The sequence below is a fragment of the Pseudonaja textilis genome, chromosome 2, assembly GCF_049901715.1.
Source record: "Pseudonaja textilis isolate UNSWEBS1 chromosome 2, rPseTex1.2, whole genome shotgun sequence".
In the NCBI taxonomy this organism is placed as follows: Eukaryota; Metazoa; Chordata; class Lepidosauria; order Squamata; family Elapidae; genus Pseudonaja; species Pseudonaja textilis.
The window spans coordinates 1384034-1406702 of NC_141991.1; the positions used below are offsets into that span (position 1 = coordinate 1384034).

At 44.9% G+C, this 22669-nt stretch overlaps 4 protein-coding genes across 6 annotated transcripts in view; all 4 read right to left on the reverse strand.

Annotated features, from left to right (window-relative positions):
- The window catches only part of LOC113453925 (uncharacterized), a 125128-nt gene that overhangs the window by 66532 nt on the left and 35927 nt on the right, over positions 1 to 22669 (reverse strand). The window lies entirely within an intron of this gene.
- The window catches only part of LOC113451462 (uncharacterized), a 106587-nt gene that overhangs the window by 47976 nt on the left and 35942 nt on the right, over positions 1 to 22669 (reverse strand). The window lies entirely within an intron of this gene.
- Positions 1 to 22669, reverse strand: part of LOC113451459 (uncharacterized) — a 126837-nt gene that overhangs the window by 24107 nt on the left and 80061 nt on the right. The gene's annotated exons all lie outside the window — the stretch shown is intronic.
- Positions 2554 to 22669, reverse strand: part of LOC113451460 (uncharacterized) — a 56045-nt gene continuing 35929 nt past the window's right edge. The window contains exons 2-4 of the mRNA XM_087922952.1: positions 17476 to 19357; positions 17034 to 17130; positions 2554 to 4069 (exon numbers count right to left, since the gene is read on the reverse strand). Coding sequence (XP_087779078.1) covers positions 2852 to 4069; positions 17034 to 17130; positions 17476 to 18932 — 2772 coding nt within the window. The 5' untranslated portion in view covers positions 18933 to 19357 and the 3' untranslated portion in view covers positions 2554 to 2851. The remainder of the gene's footprint in view (positions 4070 to 17033; positions 17131 to 17475; positions 19358 to 22669) is intronic.

Here is a 22669-nt window from a genome sequence, read left to right on the forward strand (position 1 = left end):
TGTCAGCTGAGGGTTTTCCTGGCTTCCCTTCGGATGGTGGTGGGAGTGTGGGACTCCCAAGTCCTGGCTGGCTGTGGGGCTGCGCCTCCCCCCTTGTCCTCCGCAGCACCTGCTGGGGGCTCCCTCCTTCCAGACTGAGTGGGGGGGGGGGAGCCCGAAGGACCCCTCAAGCTCTAGCTCCATTTTACCCATCTGGAATCTCGGCAGCTCCAGCCTGGGCATTGTGGGAACTCAAAGGGCATCTAATCCATCTTTCTGGATGTCGCAACTCCCGCTACCGTGTTCCAGGCGCTGCTGTTGTGCTACAGCTCCACCTAGTGACGTGAGCCTGAAAACACGCTCATTCTGTCTCTTTTATCAAGTTGAGCCATGACAGGTTGGTAGCCTGGGACTTCAACTCACCCTCTGCTTGCAGCTGTGACTTTGCCACCCATCACCAAAATGCCATTGGTTGCAATTCTCATGGGCTTCTGGAGGTCTTGGGATAGACGGGATGACAGTTATCCCCTCTTGATCTTTCACCGGGTTTCATTAACAATGAACATGATCTCCTTCTGGATAGGCTCTGCGGACTGGAAACGGGAAGCACTTTACTACGGTTGGTTCTATTTCTACCTCTGTGCCTGGTTCCAGTCAGTGTGGGTAGGAGAGGCCGACTCTTGGGACTCTTCAATTTGGGGTGCCCTGGGGATCCAAGTCTTTCGCTGCGCCTTTTTAACATGAAATCATTAGGGGAGGCCATCCACACTTTGGATGCCCAATTCTGTACAAGTGGTCCTGGCCTTATAACATTTCAGTTTAGCCATGATTCGAAGTTACAACAGCACTGAAACATGTGACCTATGACCATTGTCCACACTTACAACTACTGGCAGCATCCCCATTGTTAGGAATAACCATAGTTACCTAACGTTGTTTGGGTAAATAATTTATAAACCATGATAGCAAAGTTTAAATGTGTTTTTCACTTTAAACTCTAAATGATATATTTTTGGGTGCAGTTGAGAAACTGCCATAAGAGGGAGCTAGAGAACCTGGAGTGCTACTGGATTGATGGTTGATTGTTCTGCGTGTTCCCTGTTGTTGACTTCAAAGGAGGAAAGAGTTTTGAATGCTGCATATCTAATCTACTGTGAGAAGATATTTACTGGACTGATTTATGGATTGACATTGTAAGTTAACTGACCTTTGTTTGACACTGGATTTTTTGCAATTGAACAATCTCCGGACTGAACTGACTGAACACTAGTGAATGATATCTGGACTGTTTGACCCTGCTAAACTCTTAATGGAATAAACTATTCAACTAAGACAGTGTATCCGTTTTTACTGTGTGTGTAAACTAAAAAACGCTCTCATATTCGCCTGACTGCTGTGCACATTCTGCTAGGGTATATCCCTAACACCCATTGTCACATGATTGAAATTCAGAGTGTCGGCAATTGAGTCTTATTTGTGACAGTTGCAGAGTCCTGGGGTTATGTGATCACGTTTGTCAACTAAGCTGGGAAATACTCCTGGACTCAGGGCTACTGCTTGAGATCATGCCTGGGGGGAGGGGCTTTGCACAGATGAATCAATTGTGCCCTTTCCTTGATCTGGAGGCTTTGCACACAGGTCACTTTTGCTCGTACTGCACTGGACCACCCAGAAACTTCAACTGGTCCAGAAATGGACATAGTAATGGGGACCCCTAGGTAGCCGATCTTTGTGGTGCGAGCTGCACTGGATTCATATCTTTAAGGTGCAATTCAAGATCATCGCCTTTAAAACAATTTCTTTATCACAGCAATAGCACTTAGACATATATGCCACCTCACAGTGCTTTATAGCATTCTAGGTTTACATTGTCATATTGTCCTCATTTTACCAATCGCAGAAGCTTGGAAAACCAAGTCAACCTTAAGCCACATCAGGATTGAACTCCACGCTGTGGGCAGAATCAGTTGCATTGCAATAACTATGGCACCGGGGCACCTGTCATTATTGTTCTACCTTTATTTTTGCATCTATCTGTCCTTCCAGGTCAGATAGAGTGGGCACACTCTTAGTCCCTTAAATATTGCCCTCTGACCGTTGCTAGGAAGTGAGCCTTTGCCGTTGCAGACCCTATGAAATACTCTTCTCCCTGAAGCTTGGCATGTTTTTATCCTCCTGGTCTTCTCTAAATAAAAACTAGCTTTTCCCCTAAGCCCTGGGATAAAAAGAAATGCCGGCATGTCAGAAGCTTGATTTGGAACTAGGTGTTTGTTTATATTGATTGAATTTATATCCCGCTAATCCTGTGGTGAATTTCTCCCGTTTAACTCCTTGCAAGGTGAAAGATAACCACTTCTGAGGAAGAATGGCACCGGGCGTGAACAAAGTTGAACAAAAGCAAGAATCACCTTTGCTAGAACTGCCCAGCACAAGTACATTTTAAATGTGGAGACTTTCCATTTTGCCATTTGCAATATATGGGGTTTAATTGGTTTCTGTATTAAAAGTTTTGTAATTGCTATAAACCATGTTAAGCTGCCATATACATTTTGTTACTGAATAAATACATACATACATATTTATATCACCCTTTATTATATATAGAACTAAGTCAAGGCAACAAACATACTTAATACAGATCCAGCTCTACTGTACTCTACATTCTACTCTACTCTACGCTACTAATAAGATATAATTCATTAAAAAGAATCATGCAAGAAATTAAATGGTAAATTGCTCAGCTGGGTTTCCAACGAGACAAGAAACTAAATTCAAGGTTCCTCTGCACACATCAAATTTTGCCTCAAATGCAATAATTTTTTGTGTATAATGAGGAATGTTGTGGAAAACAATCATCTAGAAATTGCAATGGTTATTCCCCTATGTGTATTCTTACATGGTTTATAAGGCAAGACCTGGTACTGAAATCTTTCCCACAATCTGGACACTCATATGGTTTCTCTCCTGTGTGAGTCCTCTGGTGCACCACCAGCTTGGAATTCTCCTGGAAACACTTCCCACAATCCGGACACTGATAGGGTTTTTCTCCAGTGTGAGTCCTCTGGTGCACCACCAGCCTGGAATTATGCTGGAAACGTTTCCCACAATCTGAACACTGATAGGGTTTTTCTCCAGTGTGATTTTTCTGGTGTATCACCAGGTTAGATTTCTGACTGAAACTTCTCCCACAATACTGACACTCATGTGGTTTCTCTCCTGTGTGAGTCATCTGATGTACCACCAGGTTGGAAGTCTGACTGAAACTTTTCCCACAATCCAGACACTCATATGGTTTCTCTCCTGTGTGAATCCTCTGGTGTACCACTAGCTTGGAATTCTGCTTGAAACTTTTGTCACAATCTGGACACTGATATGGTTTCTCTCCCGTGTGAGTTCTCTGGTGTATGACCAGCTTGGAATTATGTGGGAAACATTTCCCACAATCTGGACATTCATATGGTTTCTCGCCTGTGTGGTTTTTCTGATGTATCACCAGGTTGGATTTCTGACTGAAATTTTTCCCACAATATAGACACTCATATGGTTTCTCTCCCGTATGAGTCCTCTGATGTTTCACCAGGTCAGAATTGCAACCAAAACCTTTCCAACAATCTGGGCACTTATACGGTTTCTCTCCCGTGTGAGTCCTCTGGTGTATCACCAGCTTGGAATTCTGCTGGAAACTTTTCCCACAATCTGGACAGTCGTAAGATTTCTTTCCTGTGTGAGTCCTCTGGTGTTCCACAAGGCGGGAATTGTGCTTGAAACTTTTCCCACCATTTGAACATTCATACGGTTTCTCTATCCTGTGACTCCTCTGATGTATTACCTGGTCAGAATTCTGAGCGAAACTTTTCCCACAATCAGGACATTCAAACAGTTCCTCCCTAGTGTGAGTCCTCTTCTGTGTCACCAAATTGGTTTGCATGCTAAACCTTTGGTCACAATGGATGCAATGATAGAGCTTCTCTCCAGTATGAGTCCTTCCATGATTCATGAGAGAGCTGTTCCGAGTAAAGCTTTTCCCTCTCTCCGAACATTTACATAGCCTTTGCCTGGCTGGCTCCTCGCATGCATAATCAGCTGTGATCTATAATCTGTGTTTTTCCCACAATAGGCAGTTTGTGGGGTTTTTCCAACATTGATATTCTTGGATTCTTAAAGAGGCTAAAATATTTCTGATCTCTTACCTGCTGGTTGTTTGGTTCACGCTACTCTTTCTTTCCTCAAAGACTTTAATTAATGCCTGCCAGTTTTGCTTTTCCGCGGAACATTTTTCTTCCCACCCACATCTAGGTGTTTTTTATTTAGAAATTATCCTCCTTGACTTCTCATGTAATGTTTACTTGAGTTCCAGATACTCTTATTTTTTCCGGCTCAAAGCTTTCTTCTTTTTATTCTCTCCCTTGTCTCTCATCTGCTGAGGAAGGAGAAGCGTTTTTACACTTTCTGGAGGAAATGGAAAAAATGTTGATCGATGACTTGTTTTTAATGCTGCTTCTCATTCTCTGTTCTCCAGACTGCTCTTCTTGGCATCCTCTTTGTCTGTAAGATTCATATTAATGCATTAGTTTCGTTATTGTTTTAAAAATGGACACAGGTCATGTGAAAGCAGCAAACATTCCCCCAACCCCAAAATATATGACTACGAAAACATCCAATTGTAGTTTTATCTTTAACATTATGATTCATTTAGCAGATAGAAGACTAGTAAGATTGTAGTTCAAATATTGACAATTATAAAATTATCTTTGGGGCTTGGATATTTCACACATATATGGATGCATAGGCCCACAGAAATACAAAGCCATGAATTTATGTATATAGAAAATCTATGGGTATTTCATTGTGTAAAGTATCTCAGAAGTGCATTATCTAATTTTAGAAAGGTGGGGACGCTAAGAGTTGAAATGATGCCCAAATCCTAATGCAAGATTTAAAACATCCATTTTGCCCATGACACATCTTACTTGGCAGGACAACATCTCAATAAAATCACAAGGAATGCAGTTCGACATGAAGACTGAGAGAGATGGGCGGTTATGAAATATGACAAATAAAGATTTTTTAAATCTCCCCAATCTCAGATTCAGAATAGAGCTGGAAAGGTCCTTGTAGGTCTTCTAGCCCAGTGGTCACCAACCGGGGCCATGGCCTACTGGTGATCCATGAAAAAATGTTGGTGGTCCACAGAGAAATGTCACCCCCAGAGCACACCACAAAGCAATTAATCCAGGCTGAGCGGGAACATAAGGCTGTGCTTCCCACATGGCCTGTGAGAACCCCCCCCTGCCCACTCCTTACCTGGCAAACTTGCCTGCTAAGTTGTTATTTTTCTTTTTTTCCACAACCATCAGCTGTTCTGCTGTGCTGGGAGATTTAGATTAGCTAGAAAGCAGGAAATGGTTGGATTTCTAGCTAAATCATTGCTTTCTAGCTAATCTTTAGATCTTCGGCTCTGCCAAACCTCCCTTAGGACTGAAGGGTCTGTTATTCCGTTGCAGATTCAGATAGCCGATGGCAGAAACACAGATTTCTAAGTGAATCTGTGATTCTGTGAGCAACTCAATCTGCCTGCCTGCTTCGCCTGATTTTGGGTAAAAGTGTAGTAGAGATGGAGATCCTGTAGGGGGTGTAAGCAGCACACTGCTGTGCCTCAATACTTACATGGGCCTCAAATACCTACATGATCTCACTCAGCAGAACTGTCCCTAGCTGGTACGTGATCTCACTTGCTAACATCACCACTTCCTTACTTGTATATTCTTAAGGATTGGTGGGGGGATTCACCAATAAAAATGCTGTTTCTATAGTACCTTTTTCTGCTTGTAAAAAAGTGTATAAAAGCAATAAACGCTGCGTAGGCAGTCAGACATTTTGGCACACTGAAAATGACTGGTTATTGAACTCCATCATAAAAGCGGCTCTTTTTTAATAAAAAATTCAAAATTTACATACATGGTGTATTGTGAGTTAATTTTGTGAGTTGGCTTGCTAACAAATTTTATGTGACAGATTCAGATAGCTGATGGCAGAAACACAGATCTCTAAGTGAATCTGTGATTCTGTGAGCAACTCAATCTCCTTGCCTGCTTTGCCTGATTTTGGGTAAAAGTTGTTCTTTTTTATAAAAAAATCCAATATTTACATAAATATTTATAATATTTACATACAAGCCATGCCCAGCCAGTCACATGACCACCAAGCCACACCCACAAATTAGACCACCCCCAAGAACCAGATAGGAAATTTGAATCCCACCCCTGCCTCTGGGTGTTTGTGTGTGAGTGTGTATATGAGAAAGAGAGGGTGTGGTAATATATCCATCATATTCTGCAAGTTCTTGTACAGCTTTGTAAGATCTGGGGGTATCACAAACGCTCCTCATGAGGGCAGTAGTGTCTTTATGATGAGAGTTTGATCCTGTTATCTGCAAAGCTCAGAGGCCAGGAATCTGTGTGGGAGTTCACAGTACCTATCCGAGCCATTCCCATGAGACCTTTGGTGCCCTGCTTTCTCACGGGAACTTTATCACCTTCGCTGAGGCCTAGCTAGATAATGTTGCTGAGCTAATGTTGAAGTCATTGTTTTGATTTTGTATTTGCATTTTCTTAATAAATACTGCTACTCGAGGGCTCTCGGGCTGGCAGTTGCTCAGACGTCTTCTCTGCGTCTCCCATCATTTTTCAATTGCCAGTCCACCACAAGTGGTGACCCCGACGTGATAGTTTGGAAGGCTATACGTTTTGGCGTGATAGCTTGAAAGCTATCGTTTCCCGCATCCTATACTCATCGTCGCGGACGTCGACTGGGCCCTCATCTTCTTCGCTGGACGGAGACAGATTCTTTTCGTGAGTATGGGGGAAGGTCTCTCGAAAGCTCAGACAAAGCACCTTAGAGAAATGAGAGAGATCGCTGGGAATAGTTTTAAGTTTGGAGTTCATAGTAGAGGACATGAAGTAGGAAAGAAAGAAATTGAGGACTTATTACAGTATGTTTGGAAACATATTCCGTGTTATCCAGAGGGAGGTAGTATTAAAGTAGAGCGCTGGAGAAAGATAGGGAAATTTTGCACGAGGAGCCTCGTGCCCCTTCTTCAATTTTGTTAACCTGGAGGGTGGTTATGGATGCATTAGCTACGCATGAACAACCGCTCCTATCACCCCCGAAGAAGGTTTGCCGCCTTACAATGCGGATGCGTATATTGCCACCGACAGCACCTCCAGATAAATCCAGAGGGCTGTCAGGCACTGAAAATACTTTGTCAGAAGAGAAGAGTTTGCCTTTAAGAGTTCAAGTAGATGCAGTTACTGCAGCTATTCAAGAAGCAACAGATAGAGGGGAATTATCAGGAGATGATTTGGTAGATTTTGGAGTGGAGATTCAACTTAATCCAGTAGAAATTGGTGTGGACGTTGCTTTAAATCAACAGAGAGATAGAATGCCTGAGGAGGGGTTCGTTCTTCTCCCACAGTTAAATTTACAAGCCGTAGGGGCCCTCCCTGACGGCGAAGGTGGTGAGAAGACCTTTACTAACATCAAACAAGGAAACAATGAACCCTATGAAAATTTCATTAGCAGATTGAAAGTGGCTATTGAAAGGCAAATTGACAATCAATTTGCCCGGAATGAATTGCTTTTGAAGTTAGCAGTAGATCAGGCTAACGCAGATTGCCAAAAGGTGGGGAGTCAGACTTTTAACATGGAGACTTTAGTTCTGGCTCTCCAGGCAGGAAATGCTAAAAAGAAACTTTTTTAATTGTGGGAAGCCTGGACATTTTAAAGCGCAATGTCGGGCTCCTGGGGGTCAAAGTCAGCAAAATGAGAGATCAATGGGACAGGGTGTGACCTAAATCAGTAAATCAGTATATCAGATGCTCCTACAGTCTTTACTGATGGAGAAATTTTTTTGGTGCTTGTGTTTGGAAAGATAAATCTGGAATTTGGCATACAAAAGTGACATCAGAGCAGAAGTCTGCCCAGCAGGCAGAACTTGCTGCTGTGGTTTTGGCTTTTCAAAATTTTCAAAATCAGGATTTTAATCTAATAGTGGATTCTTTGTATGTATATAATTTGTTACCCTTTGTAGCAGGTTCTTATTTGTCTCCTGGAATATCACCTAATATTCTACGTTTGCTTTTGTTGTTGCAAGAATGTTTGGAGCAGCGTATGAATGTGTGTTTTATTGCTCATATCCGTAGTCATAGTAATTTACCTGAATTTTATCACAAGGCAATGCCAAAGCTGACAGTGCTGTAACTTCAGTTCTCACTGTTCAGCCATGGGACAGCCATAGTTATTTTCATCAAAATGCTAAAGCGTTGGCACATCAATTCAAGCTTACTGCTGCAGAAGCTGCTGCCATAATTCAACAATGTCCAACTTGTTCAAAGCAAGGCACAGCTATTCCTATGGGAGTCAACCCCAGGGGTTGAAACCCTCAATGATTTGGCAAATGGATGTTACTCAGTATCCATCATTTGCACCTTGGAAGTATATACATGTGACTGTGGATACTTATTCAGGATTTCTAATGGCTACTCCTCAAAGAGGTGAAGCGGTTAAACATGTCATCAATCATTGCATTAAGACATTTTCAGTCGCTGGTACGCCTCAAACTTTAAAAACAGACAATGGTGCGGCTTATCGGAGCACAGTCTTTGATCAGTTTTGCAAACAGTGGTCCGTGGAACATAAATTTGGAATTCCATACAATTCCACAGGACAAGCTATTGTGGAGCGTTATAATGGCACGCTCAAGAACATGTTAGCTAAATTAAATAAAAAAGGAGGGAAGCTCCTGGGGCTTCCGGCAATTCAAGATCATTTAAATCTTGCTTTGTATACTTTAAATTTTTTAAATTTGTCTGGTAACCCCCTGCGGCGCGGCCAGCAGGCATTTTTCTTCCCCTTCTACAGATGCAGTGAGGCCTCGAGTGTTGGTGCGATTCCTTCCGGATCCGGCATGGGTTCCGCTGAGCTGATTACGTGGGGACGTGGTTATGCAGCAGTAGAACATCTTGGTCAAATTCGTTGGGTTCCTGGTCGATGTATCCGGCCTGATCATTCACAAGCGCCTTGCAGGTGCCAGTGAGGGATGTTCCTGATTCTCAGGATGGCGTTCCTGTGGTTCCTGATTCCGTCCTGATGTTCCTGATTCTCAGGATGGCGTTTCCGTGGTTCCTGATTCTCTTGATGCCGGCAGTCCAGGCGTGGCGCTGTGAAAGCTGGGAAAGATGACTGCTTATCTGAGATTATCAACTTGTATGCAGCAGGTTCCTTTGGGGAATCGGACTAAATTAATCTGCAAACAGCGGCATCTTTTGATTTTTCCAGCATATTGGTCCTGGCATAAGGGTCAAGACATTCTTTACTCGGGACCTGATAAGGATATTATATCTTCAGCCTGTGCTACAACTCTGATTCTGTTTAATGTTTCTGTTTCAGACTATGGACAATATTGGTGTCAATTGGAGTTGCCTAAGTTACTTTACACAACTTCTTTTTCCATTCGCCTTATGCCTCCACGGACTCTAATGCGGAGGCGGAGAGCTGCCATTATCTCAGAAACTAGAGACCTTGGTGATAATTTATGGAAGGAAAATTCCTACATCAAGGACGTTCGGATTGCAGCAAAGAGTTTAAATGTAACTAATTGTTAGCTTTGTATGCATGTACCCACCTTTTGGAATAGCTATGAACTATAGAGATATTCATATTTTAAATAATTTTACTGTTGCTATGTTTTATGATACTGTTGAGAATATTAAGATGTTAAATGAAGAAGTGTCTGAAATTCGCCAAGTTACTTTATGCTTTAGATATAATGTTAGGAGTTTGTGCTTTAATTCATTTACATTGTTGTGTTTTTTGTACATAATTATGAGCCTAACATTACAAGAACTGTTCATGATATGGAAGACCGCATAGCTGAACACGAAGCAGGGAAAGATTGCTTCAATAAGTCACTTTGGGCTTTGCTATGGGATTGGCTTCCTGACAGCTCATGGTTACGTTTATTGCTTCAATTAGTTGTAATAATTGTTATTACACTTATTATGTTATGTTGCTGTATTCAATGTATTCCTAATCTATTTCAAATGTGTGCCTCAGCCTTAAGTGTACGAAACCAAGTTTGCGAGGAACTGTGTATTTTGCCACTGAAACACCCCCTATCTTTGAATAAATAAAAAGGAGGGAATGTGGTAATATATCCATCATATTCTGCAAGTTCTTGTACAGCTTTGTAAGATCTGGGGGTATCACAAACGCTCCTCATGAGGGCAGTAGTGTCTTTATGATGAGAGTTTGATCCTGTTATCTGCAAAGCTCAGAGGCCAGGAATCTGTGTGGGAGTTCACAGTACCTATCCGAGCCATTCCCATGAGACCTTTGGTGCCCTGCTTTCTCACGGGAACTTTATCACCTTCGCTGAGGCCTAGCTAGATAATGTTGCTGAGCTAATGTTGAAGTCATTGTTTTGATTTTGTATTTGCATTTTCTTAATAAATACTGCTACTCGAGGGCTCTCGGGGCTGGCAGTTGCTCAGACGTCTTCTCTGCGTCTCCCATCATTTTTCAATTGCCAGTCCACCACAGAGGGAGAGAGAGAGAGAGGTTAGAACAGAACTCTCTCTCTCTTGCACCAATGTCAGCAAGCCACCGTCAGTCAAAATTCATATTAGTGGTCCCCGAGATTTAAAACTATGAGTTTGGTGGTCCCTGAGGTCCAAAAGGTTGGCGATCCCTGCTCTAGCCCAATCCAGGAGTGGGATTCTACCTGGTTGGACCAGTTCTATAGAACCAGTTGTTATGATACGGCCCAGTTCGGAGAACCGGCAAATTGTGCCACTGGCTGGTCCTCTCACCTCCTGCCCACTCACCCTTTACCTGGCATGTGTGCCATCAAACTTGCCTGTGTTTGGTAAATTTGCTATTTTTTTTTCCTTTTTTTCCCTCGCGCATCAGCTGTTCTGCTGTGCTGGAAAGAAGAAATCATTGGATTTCTTGCTTTCTAGCTAATCTAAAAGCAGAGCTGAACCTTTCTTATGACTGAAGCTTCTATTTTTCAATGCAGACTCAGGTAGCAGATTGCAGAATGATAGACCTCTAAGTGAATCTGTGATTCTGCGAGCAATTCAATCTGCCTGCCTGCTTCGCCTGATTTTAGGTAAAAGTTGCTCTTTTTTTAATAAAAAAATAAATCAATATTTATATAAATATTTTTATTTACATACAAGCCACACCCAACCAGTTACATGACCACCAAGCCACACCCACAAATTAGGCCACGCTCACAGAACTGGTTGTTAAGAAATTTGAATTCCACCTCGGCCCAATCCCCTGCTCAAGCAAGGGAGTCTATGCCATTTCAGACAAGTGGCTGTCCCGCCTTTCTTTAAAAGCCTCCCATGATGGAGCAGCCACAATTTCTGAGGGCAAGCTCTTCCTCTTCTTAGTTATCTTTACTGAGGAAGTTTCTCCTCAATTCCAGATTAGTTTCCCTCCATTGTTTGATTTTTCAGTTTCAGGAGGGTGCGCTGAATCCGCATAGTGTGGGGAATCGCTGTTCCAATACCATCCAACAGAGCAGGTGAAGCATGGGGCGCTGTGGCCAACCTGCATGCTCCAACCTGCTGTCCAACGTTGTCCTCCTCCACTGCTGCTCATCCTGCATTTGTGCCACAGTTGGAGGATGATGTTGGACCGTGGGGGCAGAGCACACAGGGATGCAGCAACGGACAGAGCCTTGGAGCCTTGGTTTCCTGCCTCCCTTCTGCTGCAGGAATAAAGCATGGGCGGTCAAAGCTAGAGGGGTGCTGGAAAACAATGTTGAATGGCAGGGGTGGAGCACATAGAGCAGTGATGGCTAACCTATGACACGCGTGTCACTCGTGACACGCCCAGGCACTTTGACTGACACGCCTGTTGGTGTGGGGAAAACCTGCACATTTAGAGGCTGCCTGTGCTCTGTTCCAATCCCTGCTCCCTGCTTGTTGCGTGGAGGATTGGTGTCACCGCTGCCATGAGATCTTTGCAGCAGAGAACCAGTTTTAACCGCCATAAACTGAGGTTTGTCAGTTTCATTACCTCAGGAACGCCACAGGAGGAAAGGAGATCCATGAGGTTCACAGCCCTGTAAGGTGGCCTTCCGATCCCCACATCCTGCACCTGCAGCCCTGAGACCAGGGAGACGAGTTTCACAGCCCTGTGTGATCACCCCAGCCCAGTCCGTCATAAACATCGCAGGAGGACTGCACCACAACAACCAGACACAGTGCTCACGATAAGCAGCATCGGGTGGCTGTCCTGTAAGTGCAATTAATACTAAAATCTGCATTTCTGTCTTTGTGGCTCTCCCTTCTCCTCTCCCACTGTAAAACGCTTGGATGTCTAGTCTGCAGCATTCAGCCCCTCTCCAGCTCCTCTAAGCTTTAATTGCCTCCATAGCACCTCTTGCAGTTCTTGCTTCTCACCATCCTCACAGAGCACCATGCAAACCCTCCAAAAAGAAATCTCCAAAACTTTTAGCTTTTTGAACTAATAAATATATTAAAAATATAACTCTTTCTTTATCAGGGTTGCAAATATTACCAAATTATTGATATTTCTTGAAATGACACACGACCCGAGGAAGGCTACACTTTTTCCCGATTTTCGACACAAGCAGCTGAAAAAGGTTAGCCATCACTGGCGTAGAGCCTATGGTGTGGCACCAACCCCACCCCGCCTCCCGCCTTGCCTGATCTGTTGGGTGGTAGAGCCGCCCAACCTCATCAACAAAAGTGCGAAAAGAAATGCCGAGAAGAAGGAGGGGAAGGAGGAGGAGGAATGTAAGGACGGGAAAGAAGGCGAAGTAATAGTATTAGTAACCAGGTTTTCCATTTGTAAATTGAAAGCATTAAATTAAGGCCCCGTGTGCGCAGTCTCCTGTGCTACCGACCCCCCATGGCTGATGGTGGGGTGAGGCAGCAGTGGCACAGCAGTGGCAGGAGTACCGGCCACTGTGGCTGCAAGCCGCAGTGGAACGGGAGTGGTGGCAGGAGGTGCCTCGCTGGCTGCCGCTGCCAGGTGAAATGGGGAAGGAGCTGTTCTGACCACCGCTACCACCAGCATCAGGACTCCGCAAGGCCCATCACCCCAATAGTATTCTTGGCCACCCGTCCGGACAGGGCCCAGGATTGGAGATGGGTGGCATTGCGGGGCCCGAGGGGGGATGTGAATGCAGGAATGATGGAAACTGCCCAGCAGGAGCCAGCAGTCTCCTTCTTTGCGGGGAAGGCTGGGCAAAGGCTGGCCAGCACTTCACAGAGCAGCCTGCCTGTGTGTCCTGCTCTGTGCTCCACCCATCCACAATCCAATGGTCAGTCCCGGATCCCTCTGGGGACAGATTTCAGGGCTGCCGCAGCGGGGGATGGGCAAACTTTGGGAACGGGAGAGTAGCGAAGGGAGTATAGCTACAACAACGTTCTTTTACCAGAGCTCAAGGACAAGCTGCTGGCACCTGGAGAGGAGTGACCGAAATTTGGCGGCAGCTGAGACAGGAGACGGATTGAGCCATGTGACGTGAGAGTCACTAAATGGGACACGTTGTGAGTTTTAGTGTGTGTGGGGGAATGCGAGAATTCAGATTTAGGTTTTCCCCAGATGGGCCACCATGACTTCTCTAATAAATTCATACTTTGGTGGACTTTGTCTCGGAGTTCTGAATTGTATGGAGAGTTTACTCCATGCTGACACCAAAGATATCCCAGTTCAAGTAGTCTTCACTTAGTGACCGCAATTGGGCCTGGTATCTGTATCATTAACACGCCCGATCATTAAGCATGCTGTTACATGACGGTGACAACCTACACCTGCTCCTCTGCCATTGTTAAGTAAATCACTGTGGGTTGTTAAAGGCAATTTTACGTGGGACTGGCGACTTCTTGCCGGCATTGCCTCGTCAGAAGCTAGCTGCTCCTTCCAGTCACAAATGGGATCGTAAAGGTCACCGATTGGCAGAACCCAAATTGGTGCAACTTTTCCTGCACCTTCAGAACCACAGGAGGTGCTGAAGTGTGGTCACTGAAGAAATGACACCATGGCCACAAATTTGTAGACCAGATATATGTCCGCTTTTATAGTGCCATAGTAACTTTGAAGGCTCAGGGAAGAATTGGTAAGCAAGGACTGCCTACGCAACTGAACTTCACAAAATGGCCTCAACTGCTATTTTTTTTTTAAAATGCTGGCTTCAGCACAGTTGAACCTAGATAATTGATGAGGCTCCAGTATGAAATACCATGTTTGTTAGCTAAACATAGAAGTTAAAAGAAAGTAAAATCACAAAAGTGGGTTTGGCTAATCCAGGGTTGTCAAACTCAAGGCCCTGGTTTGGTGAAGGGAGAAAAAGTCCTATGTTATGTGACGATGTAACATGCGAGTTTGACACCCCTGGGCTAGTCTAAAGAAAAGAAGGATTTGGGCTGACATGATAGCAATATTCCAGTACTTGAAGTGCCTTGCCTTTTATCGAAGCTTTATAGAGAGCATTTTATCCTATTGCCTCTGTGTGTGGTTCAGGAGTTGTACAGAGGCGGAGAAAAGGGCACTCCAAAGAGTGATAAAAAGGGCACAAAAGATCAGTGGATGCTCTCTTCTTGAGAGACCCTTCGCATCCAGGCCACTCGTTGTTTGAGATCCTACCATCAGGAAGACGATATAGAGTGCTGAAAGCCAGGACAAGTAGATTTAAACATAGCTTTTACCCAAGTGCTGTGATCAGGTTAAATGCAGAGTTATGAATCTGGTGGTCTTAACATATATATATATCCTGGTTGTATAGTTTTTAACTGTTTTAATTTGTTTTATATTGTTATTTGTATATGTCTTTTGGTGTTCAGTTGTATGTTGTGAAAGAGCACCTTATTTCGTTGTTCTCAGGTTCTGAGTACAATGACAATAAATTTATCTTTATTCATTCATTCATTCATTCATTCCAGTTCTATATTCATATTATTGCCAAGAAAAAAACCATGTCCATAAAATCCAAGGAATCAATCTTAACTTCAAGACCTTTTAAATCTTCCAGCAACAGAAAATTGCAGGCATCAGTTTTAAAGCACAGGTGGAATAAAATCTGGGGTGGGAAGGAAGATGTAGAGCAGCCTAGTTCCTGCTCTGCTTTTACACAGTGGAGGAAACCAAGCAGCCCTACTTGCTCCCAGCTTCTTCTCCAACCTGATCTCAACTCCCCTTCCAGCTTCTGCTTCCGCCCTGGGAAGAGCAGGACTGGCATCCCCCACACCTCCATCTTTCTATGGGTGAGTTGGAAGTTCCTCTGACCGTAATCTCTCCTCGCGGGGTGGATTTGAATTAAACCAAGTGAATTTAAATCGTGATTTAAATCACCAGTAAAACTCTTGATTTAAATCAACCCAATTTAAATCATAATTTTTAAAGAGCAACTCCCATTTCTGTTCCGCAGCAGCTCCTCCTGGCCGACTGTTGACTCATCGACAGTCCCATTGACTTCAATGGGATGGTTGGTGGTGCAACAGTGACATAACAAGGGGAGGGAGGTGGCGGGCAGGTGAATGGATGCCCGCTAACAGGCACTGCCGTGATGGATCTGAAATGACAGGTGCTCCTTAAATGTTAAGAACTCATTCTTGCTGGTAGTTAGGATCTTTAATGTTATTACTTGCCAACAAAATGAAGGTTTCCTAATCAGCTTCAGAACTTGGATTCATTGAATGAATTTACCAACAATGCAAATATTGCAGAATACGCAGCCTCATGTTACATATAAATAAGCTCCATTTCATGCTGAATAAACTAAATAAAAAAACTATCTTTAGATAAATTTAATTTAAAAAAAAAACCCACCCAAATAATTACCTTTTTTCTACTTGTCTCTTCCACATCCTTTCTAGCAACACTCGCTGGTTTTAACTCTATCACTCCCATTGGATGAAGGCTCTCAGCCACCACCAATGCCGCTATGAGACTGGCCGTTTTCCAGGCCTGGTGTGGTGTGCTCCATCTAGTGACATAAGACTGAAAATACACTCATTCCATCCCTATCTGATACCTTTTAAGATTTTTTTTAGTGAAGTGCGTTTTCCACCCTTAGCCATAAGATGCATAACTTTTCTCCAGGACGATCTAGCCCCAGTCTGTCCTTTGGGGTGTCGCAGGGAGGCCCTCACTGTCACTGCAACTGAGCCTGGAGCTTCTTTTGCAAGAAGAAAAACAAGGAAAAGCATCCTTGTGTGGGGGAATACAACGTGCCATCAGACCACGAAAGCACACCTTCCTTGAGGATCCATGGAGAATATTCCAGGCAGTTCTTTGTACTGGGGGTGCAGGATAATGCCCCCAAACTAATTCTGCAACTGTGGGAAGCTTGAAGAGTGATGCTTGATCCTACTTAGCTTCACAAGATTACCAGCTGCATCAGCTTTAAACGATTGCCAGCTTCATCCCATTAATAAAAGAATATAGGACAAAATGTTGAAATTCCCCCCCACCCACATGGATTTCAAATACATATGGGAGATATTATTTTTTCCACTTGCATTCATGCAGGGCCTAAATCTCACGAGAGGGCAGAATTCCTCTGAGGTACCAGTTTCCAGAGGAGACCAGTGCTGAATATTCCCAGGCGGCTTGTGAAAAACATTTGGAGGGCGCTAGTTTGTAGAAAGCTGATCTAAAAAGGTCCTGGGCTTTATAAAGGTTGGCTCTCAATGAACGGGCCTGGAAGCCACCCACTTGCCCACAGTTCTCACCTGCTGCCCTGGGATTCCTACCTCTTCCCACATCATGTCAACATGAGGTTCTCAATTAATGACCCACGGGGTGCTGGAATTGCAATGGCAACTGGAAGTCACTAAGTAACATGGTCACGGGATGTCATTTTTATAATGACACTCAACAGCAATGGAAATTCTGGCACCAATTGTGGTCACAACCTGAGAACTACCCATCTTTCTTTTACAAACTCAAGAGAGGGTTGGGAACAGTAATCTCCCCCCTTCTGGACAGTTGGAACCTGACTGGATTTATACCTTCAACAGCAGTTTGCTATCCATAAGAAAATCATGAGAGGTTTTCCTAGGAGTGTTCAAGGCATTGGTGTAGATTAAGATTTTTTTGTAACTGCAGCTGAAGAGAGCAATGAAAGGTTGGCAGCCTGGGTCTTCAACTCACCCTCTGCTTTCAGCTCTGACTTTGCCACCCAGAGAAAGGGAAGAGAAAGGCAACTGGGCCCTTCTCAGTCTGGGTTCAGGTTGGATCACATCACCAAAATGGCATTGGTTGCAATTCTCATGGACTTTTGGAGGGTTTGAGATAGACAGACTACAACCGCTATGTCCTCCTAGACCTCTTATCAGGTTTTAGTACCACTGACCATGATATTCTCTAACCTGTCATTACTGTCCCACCTTTATTATATTTGCATCTGTCTCTTACAATGTTTGCCTGCAACCTGGGTAGTTGAATCGTTACTATCCTATGTGTAACCTGACATGATTTATAAGGCTGCACCTTGTACTGAAATCTTTCCCACAATCTGGACATTCATAAGGTTTCTCTCCTGTGTGACTCCTCCAGTGTATCGCCAAATGGGAATTCTGACTGAAACTTTTCCCACATTCAAGACACTCATACGGTTTTTCTCCTGTGTGAGTCCTGTGATGTTCCACCAGGTGGGAATTTTGACTGAAAGATTTCCTACAATCTGGACACTCATATGGTTTCACTCCTGTATGAGTCCTCTGGTGAATCTCCAGGTTGGAATTATCCTGGAAACTTTTTCCACAATCCAAACACTCATATGGTTTATCTCCTGTGTGAGTCTTCCGATGTCTCACCAGATGGGAATTACGACTGAAACTTTTCCTACAAACTGGACACTCATATGGTTTCTCACCCGTATGAGTTCTCTGGTGAATCACCAGGTTGAAATTATCCTGGAAACTTTTCCCACAATCTGAACACTTATATGGTTTTTCTACTATGTGAGTCCTCCGATGTCTCATCAGGTGGGGATTCTGACTGAAACTTTTCCCACAATCTGGACACTCATATGGTTTCTCTCCCATATGAGTTCTCTGGTGAATCACCAGGTCAGAATTATCCTGGAAACTTTTCCCACAATCCAAACACTTATATGGTTTGTCTGCTATGTGAGTCCTCCGATGTCTCACCAAGTGGGAATTCTGACTGAAGCTTTTCCCACAATCTGGACACTCATACGGCTTCTCTCCCGTATGAGTCCTCTGATGGATCACCAGGTTGGAATTCTGACTAAAACTTTTCCCACATTGTGGACACTCATATGGTTTCTGTCCTGTATGAGTCCTCTGGTGTATCACCAGGTTGGAATTATCCTGGAAACTTTTCCCACAATACAAACACTCATATGGTTTTTCTATTGTGTGAGTCCTCCGATGTCTCATCAGGTGGGAAATCTGACTGAAACTTTTCCTACAATCTGGACACTCATACGGCTTCTCTCCCGTGTGAGTCCTCTGGTGAATCACCAGGTTGGAATTGAGACTGAAACTTTTCTCACAATCCGGGCACTTGTATGGTTTCTCTCCGGAGTGAGTCCTCTGGTGTACCACCAGGCTCGAATTCTGAGAGAAATCTTTCCCACAATCACAACACTTATATGGTTTTTCTCCTGAGTGGGTCCTCTGATGATCCACCAGGTGGGAATTCTGACTGAAACTTTTCCCACAATCTGGACATTCATATGGTTTCTCTCCCGTGTGAATTCTTTTGTGTATCACCAGGGCAGAATCCCATGTGAATCTTTTCCCACAATCCAGACATTCAAAGGGTTTCTGCCTAGGGTGAGTCCTCTTGTGTCTCACCAGATTGGTCTGCATGTTAAATCCTTTGCCACATTGGGAGTACTGGTAAAGCTTGTCTCCAGTATGGGTCTTTCCCTTAATCATGAGGAAGAGTTTTTGAGTAAAGCTTTTGCTGCACTCCAAATATTTTTCATTAGATGGATGCTCTCTTCCATTTCAGTTGTGATCTGCAATCCGTGTTTTTCTCATGATAGACAGCCTGTGCTGTTTTTCCCGCACTGATATTCTTGGACTCTTGACGAGGCCAAAAATATTTCCGATCTATTACTTAGAGGTTCTTTGAGTCAAGCCAGTCTTTCCTTTGTCAAGAACCTTCATTCATAGCTGTCCATTTTGGCTGTCCAAGGAACCTTTTCTTTCCCACTGTCTTCCAGTTGTTTCCACTTTTTGGTTACTCCAATATTATTCCCCTTGACTTCTTAGATAATGTTTCCTTCAGTTCCACATACTCTTATTTTTTTCCATCTCAAATCTTTGTTCTTGTTATTCTCTCCCTTGTCTTTCATCTGCTGAAGAAGGAGAAGAGTTTTTAAACTTTCAGGAAGATCCACCCCTCAGGAGCTCCATTTTGGCCTGCAACATGTTGGGAACAGCCTGCAGAGGACTGAATAGAGTCTGAGGGGCAGATTCACCCCTCAGCACCCCAATTTTGAGATGCAACATGAAGGACTAATATTGCAGAGCCTCTGCGGTTGTTCATAAGGGCGAACAACTGCCACAGTGCTGCAAGATTCATACTTTCAAGACTTTTTCATAACGCTAGGGGGCAACCTTGTTACTAATACTACTTCTTTTTCTTCTCCTGGTTGGAGCACAGAGCGGGGCGCACAGCAAGTTGCCCCATGGAGCCATGGCTGGCCTTCCTCAGCCTTCCCCACACGGAAGGAAACTGCTGCCTCCTGCGGGGGCCCTTTCAATCCTACCTGCAGCCCCCTTGGGCCCTGCAAGGCCACCCATCTCCATGCGGGCCCCATCCAGATGGGTAGCCAAGAATACTGTTGGGGTGGCAGCTAGGCCTGTAGAGTGCCGATGCTGGCAGTGGCGAGAGCAGCCCGTTCCCTCCTGCTTCCACTCCCGTTCCATCGCTGGTGCCTGTGGCGGGGACACGCTTGTTGTTTTATTCCTGCAGTCGGACAAAGGCAAGAAACCTACTCGAAGCGCCAAGGCACAATTCCCCATCCTGAGTGGATTCTGTGCACGGAACTGAAACCGTCTGCAGAAAAATCAATCCCATCTCATCGAATTGATGTTTCGGCACAAGGGACAGAGCTTTGAGTGGGTTTGTTGCTTCTTTCCTGCTGCATGCAGTAAAGCAAACAAGCGTGGACAGGCCAAGCTGGAGGAGTGCTGGAGGATGACGTTGGACGGCGGAGTGCACAGGGGCCGCGGTGTGGTACTACTCCCAACCTGCCTCCTGCCTTTCCCAATCTGTTTGGTGATAGTGCTGCATGGCCTTCCTTGCCAGGAAGGAGACCGCTGAGTCTTGCGGGGCCTTTCCATCTTTCCTGCAACCACAATTCCCCTTGGGCCATCCATCTCCATGCAGGCCCCATCCAGAAGGATGGCCAAGGATACTATTGGGGCGGCAGGGCCTGCAGAGCCCTGATGCTGATGGCGGAGGTGGCCAGAACAGCTCTCCCCATCTCACACAGCAGCCCACCGGGCGCCTCCTGCCGCCGCTCCCATTGCATCGGCAGTTGCCGTGGAAGTGGCCAGGACATGCTTGTTCGCTTCACTCCTACAGAGGGAAAGAGGCAAGAAACCCAGTTTTTGTCCACTGCTACACCCAAACGTCAACTTGACAAGAAGGGATTGATTTTTCTGCAGAGTTTCAGGAGGCTGACCTGAATCCACTCAGGCTGCAGGGTTTACAACTGAACGGATCAGGTGAGGCATAGGGTGGTGTGTGTGTGTGTGTGTGTGTGTGTGTGTGTGTGCTGTGGTGCAGCCCATGTGCTCCACTCCTGCCATCCAATGTCATCTCAATGCTGCTCACCCCACATTTGCAGAGGAGCTGGCTGCCAGCTGAGATGGGAGAAGGGGTTGTTCTGCCTGCCGACACTACCAGCATCAGAACTCTGCAAGATCTACTGCACCAACAGTATCCAGACAGGGCCTGTGTGGAGATGAATGGCCTTGAAGGGTCCGAGAGGGACTGTGGCTGCAAAAAGGATGGAAAGGGCCCGCAAGGACCCAGTAGTTACCTTCCTGCCAGGGAAGGCCAAGGAAGGCTGGCCGGTGCTCCACAGGGTAGCCTGCTTTGTGCTCCACCCCAGCAATGGACTCCCAAGGGGGAGCTTTCCATACTAACTGCATCCTAATCCTCTCCCTGCGTCCCCTCATGGGCGGTGGAACCAGTCCCCTGGACGCACTATGCACCTGCTTGTGTGAAAAAACTAAGCCCTAGTGGGTCTTTTCTAGCAAAAAGTAATAAAGACCAGGTCCTATTTTCTGGGAAACAAGGTAGATAGGAGGTATTATTTTTCTATCTGCATTTTTGCTGGGCCTAAATCTCACTAGAGGGCAGAATTCCTCTGAGCAGCCATCCCTATTTCCAGAGAAGTTAGCATTCCACCACTGAATAATCCCAGGCAGCTTGGGCAAAACATTTGGGATGCACTAGTTTGTAGAAAGCTAATCTAAAGTGTCCTGCACTTCAGTAGTTGGCTCTCAAAATCTCTCTACATCCCAAAATTTTATGACTGATTTCCTTTGGCTCCCAAGGATTTAGGACATGGAAGCACCAGCAGGCCAGAGGCTCCAAGGGAACTAGCCTCACTCCTGCTGGCCTGGACTGATTGTAAGTCTGCTAAATGCCATGTGTTTCTGCATTTTGCTCAGCACAGAAATCTCTCTTAAGTCAAAGTGAGGGAGATACGTACATAGCAGGGCCTAGAAAAAGGGCAGCTGAAATAGAAGCTGCCTGTATTTGGTAAACAAAACTCTTTTCAAAGAAATGTTTCAAATTCTTGTAAAAAGAATGATACTCAATCGCACATATATGCATGCCAATTCACACAGAAATACACGACTAAGGATTTGTTTATCTACACAATTATGTCTACTTCAGTGTGCAAAATGTCCCCAAAATGCGTTCAAAAATTTTTTTATCCAGTTTTAGAAATCTGGAGCGTTAACAGAAGAGACAGGGAGCATTTCCTAGGCAAGATTGAAAGCATCTGTTCCGCCCATTGAAATGCCTCGCTTGCCAGGAAGACAACATGTCAATAACGCCACAAGGAAAGAAGTGTTGCGTGAAGGGCGAGGGTTTTTTTGGCAGTTTAAAAATGATTTTTTTAAAAAAATCTCCCCAAATTCCCAACCGAAAATCGCAGCCAGCTGCGTTAAATCATTCAACATAAAGATAATAAGCAGCAGCCCACGTGGGTCAGCCTCGTTGCTTCCTCTTCTGCTTCCCCGCCGTGGAGGAACCCAAACGGCCCGACTTGCTCCCGGCTTCTCCTCCGACCTGCCCTCCACTCACCTCCCAGGAGCCGCTTCGGTCCTCCAAACAGCACAAGAAGCTCCGCCGACGCCATCAGCCTCCCGCGGGTGAGCCGCAAGAGGAAGTACCTCTGTCCTCCTTTCCTCCACTCTAGCAATCTAATGCTCTATCGTTACAATTGGTTCCAACTCGGTCTCTCTCCTCGCGGTATAATGTCGCTGCTCTAGGCGATTCTCTGCGTTCTGGGGGCTTCTTTGTACAGCGCCATCTAGCGACCAAAGCTTGAAAGTCATCCTCGTCCTTATCTCTGTCCTAATAAAGTGCCATTTTCCACTCTTAGCCATCACATCCATCACTTTTCTCCAGGACGATCTAG